At 40.7% G+C, this 3,000-nt stretch overlaps 1 protein-coding gene across 8 annotated transcripts in view; it reads left to right on the top strand.

Annotated features, from left to right (window-relative positions):
• Window positions 1-3,000, top strand: part of wdfy3 (WD repeat and FYVE domain containing 3) — a gene marked incomplete at its 3' end in the record, with an annotated part of 112,883 nt that overhangs the window by 37,271 nt on the left and 72,612 nt on the right. For all 8 annotated transcript variants that reach the window (XM_032517170.1, XM_032517171.1, XM_032517173.1 and 5 more), the window contains 2 exon segments: window positions 1,081-1,560; window positions 2,826-2,936. In XM_032517170.1, coding sequence (XP_032373061.1) covers window positions 1,081-1,560; window positions 2,826-2,936 — 591 coding nt within the window.

The following is a 3,000-nucleotide window of genomic DNA, read 5'->3' as shown; positions in this document are numbered from 1 at the left end:
GTGTGTGTGTGTGTGCGTGTGCGTGTGTGTGTGCGTTTGTGTTCTTCTGTGAGTGGTGACACATGTCAGTGTCACTCTTTGTGTTGCGTGTTACTATGTGTGTTAGTCATAGCTTGTGGTTTTTATGTTAGATTTTCAACCCGAAAATGGAGGTCAGACTCTGTGTGTAGTGTAGTTCCGCAAAAACATCCGTCCTTCACGCTCTTTCACTTCATCCTTTCTCCATCTTTCAATCGTAAATTAAGGGCTTACCGCCACCCTTCAACATTCAAAGATTCTTCAGAGTTTTTTTTCAAAACCACATGGAACTTAAATTTTACAGAGCTAAAGACAATTTTGAAGTAAAATTTTAAAAACATTCTCCCATAATGCTCTATTACTCCAACACCAAGTTGACAAAGCAAACTGCAAACATTTATCGTTAACAACAGAAATGTATGACAAAGGGATATCTCTCATATGGGATTATGTTGAAGGAGCATTACCACAACCAGTTCAACCACTGCGCTACACTTTCTCCTGACTTGATGATGCTGCCCCATTAAAGCAACTTTTTTTGTTTAGTTTTGTCAGATTAAAGCACCTAACTGGGTCTTAGGTTTCCTTTAAACAAATACTGCACTAAATGCTGTAAATGGAAACATATTTTCCCACCATACTAGCAGTGCTTTTGCAGTGGAGCATTGTTCTCAGTGTCCCTTCTCCTGCAGTTGCTGCTCTTTAGGTTTCATGAACCTTCGAGGCATTTAGGTCCCATCTTATGTCACATCAGGCGTGGTCTCGGATTGGCCACAGAGGTTTCAAGGCCAAGAAAGCAGTTTATGTACTGTTGGAATAGGGTCAGCCAAATCTTATGTAGGTCTGAGTCTTGATCACCAGCCTCAACTGTCCACTCTGGTAATGTTTGGTCTCTTTTTTTGTCTTGGTACTTAATAATTAGTATCTTTACACCAAATGCATACAATATACAAAGCAAATCAAACCAAGAGTCAAACTAAAAAATTGAGATGTAAGTATTCTTTTGGTTACCTTACAGTGTAATAAACTAGTCTCTCAAATCTATCTTCTCCTCTCTTCCAGGCCACACCGTGCGTAATATCCAGGCTTTTTCGGTGCTTCAGAACGCCTTCCTGAAGGCTAAAACAAACCGTCTGGCATCCATGCTACTGGACGCCATCGGAAATATCTACTCATCCGAGCCGGCCAACTACTTCATCCTGGAGTCGCAACACACCCTGTCGCAGTTTGCAGAGCGTGTAGCCAAGCTCCCCGAGGCCCAGACCAAGTATTTTGAGCTCCTTGAGTTTGTCGTCTTCAGCCTCAACTACGTGCCGTGCAAAGAGCTGTTCAGTGTCAGTGTGCTGCTCAAGTCGAGCACGTCCCACGCCTGCACGATCACGGCTGTGCGGACGCTGCTGAAGCTGTCCAGGCACGACCCGGTGTTCAGCGACGTTCTGCGGGAGGTCGGCCTGCTCGAGGTGCTGGTCAACCTGCTTCACAAGTATGCTGCCTTGCTCAAAGACCCGGCCACGCAGCAGCAACCACACAACAATGACCAAGGTGAGTTTTTTTTCCCATCTGCTTTTGTGATTACTGACAATGAGTGGAACGGGCTGCAGTATTGATCACAGCTTCTTGATTTTAATTTTTTAACTTCTCTTCAAGTGGGCTACAGACGGAGCAGGAACTTGAGTCACTTGTCATCGAAGCAGCAGTCCAAAAATCCAAAGAGAATTTAGTGATCCAAACTGTATAGATGATCATTGACCAAACATAAAATGGGATATAATGCTGTAAATGCTTGCCAAATGCAAAGCAACTCCTAATAACTCCATAGTTTACAATCCATGTTAATCCTTGTGTTGTCCTCCCCAGTGAACACTTTTAATGTTTGTTTAATATATTTTTTCTTGCTTTATTCAACGTTTTCTACACTTTCCCCCCAGCTACCGCCAGTATATACACTCCTTAAACCAACTTATTACCACAAGTTTCACAATTATGTTTTCAAAATTCATGGTCCTCATTTACATGATAAACCTTGTTTGTATAATTTTATAACTAATTTTTGAGTTAAAAAGCAGAAATTATGAAATAGTTAAGTCACAATTAAGTTCAAATCCGAGGAAGACTTTTGTCAGAGTTTATTCAGGAAATGGCAAAAGCTGTAAAATATAATATCACATCTGGAATTCAATGACATTGCAATGAATGTTTTAGGGGAGTTAAAAGAATAACTTAACACCAGGCTGTTACACACTTACACACCCTGGACTACACTTCTATACCGTAGATAAGAAGTTAAACGACTGAAGGTCAGCTAAAACAAGGTTTAGCTGACGTCAAGTTGCTCTTTTAATATTATTGGTACTCAGTTTTGAATTATTGAAATAGTTAGTAGTGCTAAGGAAAAAAACACCAATCAGTTAATCATATATCCCAATCTGTAAATGCATATGGAATCAAATAAACAAACATCCAGTAGTGACTGAGCCCACCAGAAGCAAAAGTCATAATTGGCAGCAATTGGTGTAAAATCCAAGATTAAAAAAACAAAAACTACAGGCCTCAACCGGAAATGCACAGAGTTGATTATACACAAAGATTATAAACCCGCTGTGGCCAAAAATATAAATTTCTTCACATACAGTTGTCTGATAATTAAATTGGATAAGTAAATTGAGTTTTATTATTGTGTTATTGCAGTATGATACAGTAAAGCACATGCCCTTGTTATCTCACCAGTTACTGGCTCACCATGTGCATTTAATACAGTCATGATGTCGTCTAATTTCAACCTCTCTCCTTTCTCTTTGTCTCTTCAGCTGACTGTAAAAACAACACAGTAGCAGAGGAGCAGAAGCAGTCGGCCTGGCTGGTGATGGAGACGCTGACTGTGCTCCTGCAGGGCTCTAACACCACCAACACTAATGCAGGTAAACAAACGCAAACACAAACACAAACACACACACACACACACACACACACACACACACACAC

Source organism: Etheostoma spectabile, chromosome 5 (assembly GCF_008692095.1).
Source record: "Etheostoma spectabile isolate EspeVRDwgs_2016 chromosome 5, UIUC_Espe_1.0, whole genome shotgun sequence".
Taxonomy (NCBI): Eukaryota; Metazoa; Chordata; class Actinopteri; order Perciformes; family Percidae; genus Etheostoma; species Etheostoma spectabile.
Note: the sequence above shows the minus strand (reverse complement) of the source record. Positions and strands in the feature narration are given on the sequence as shown.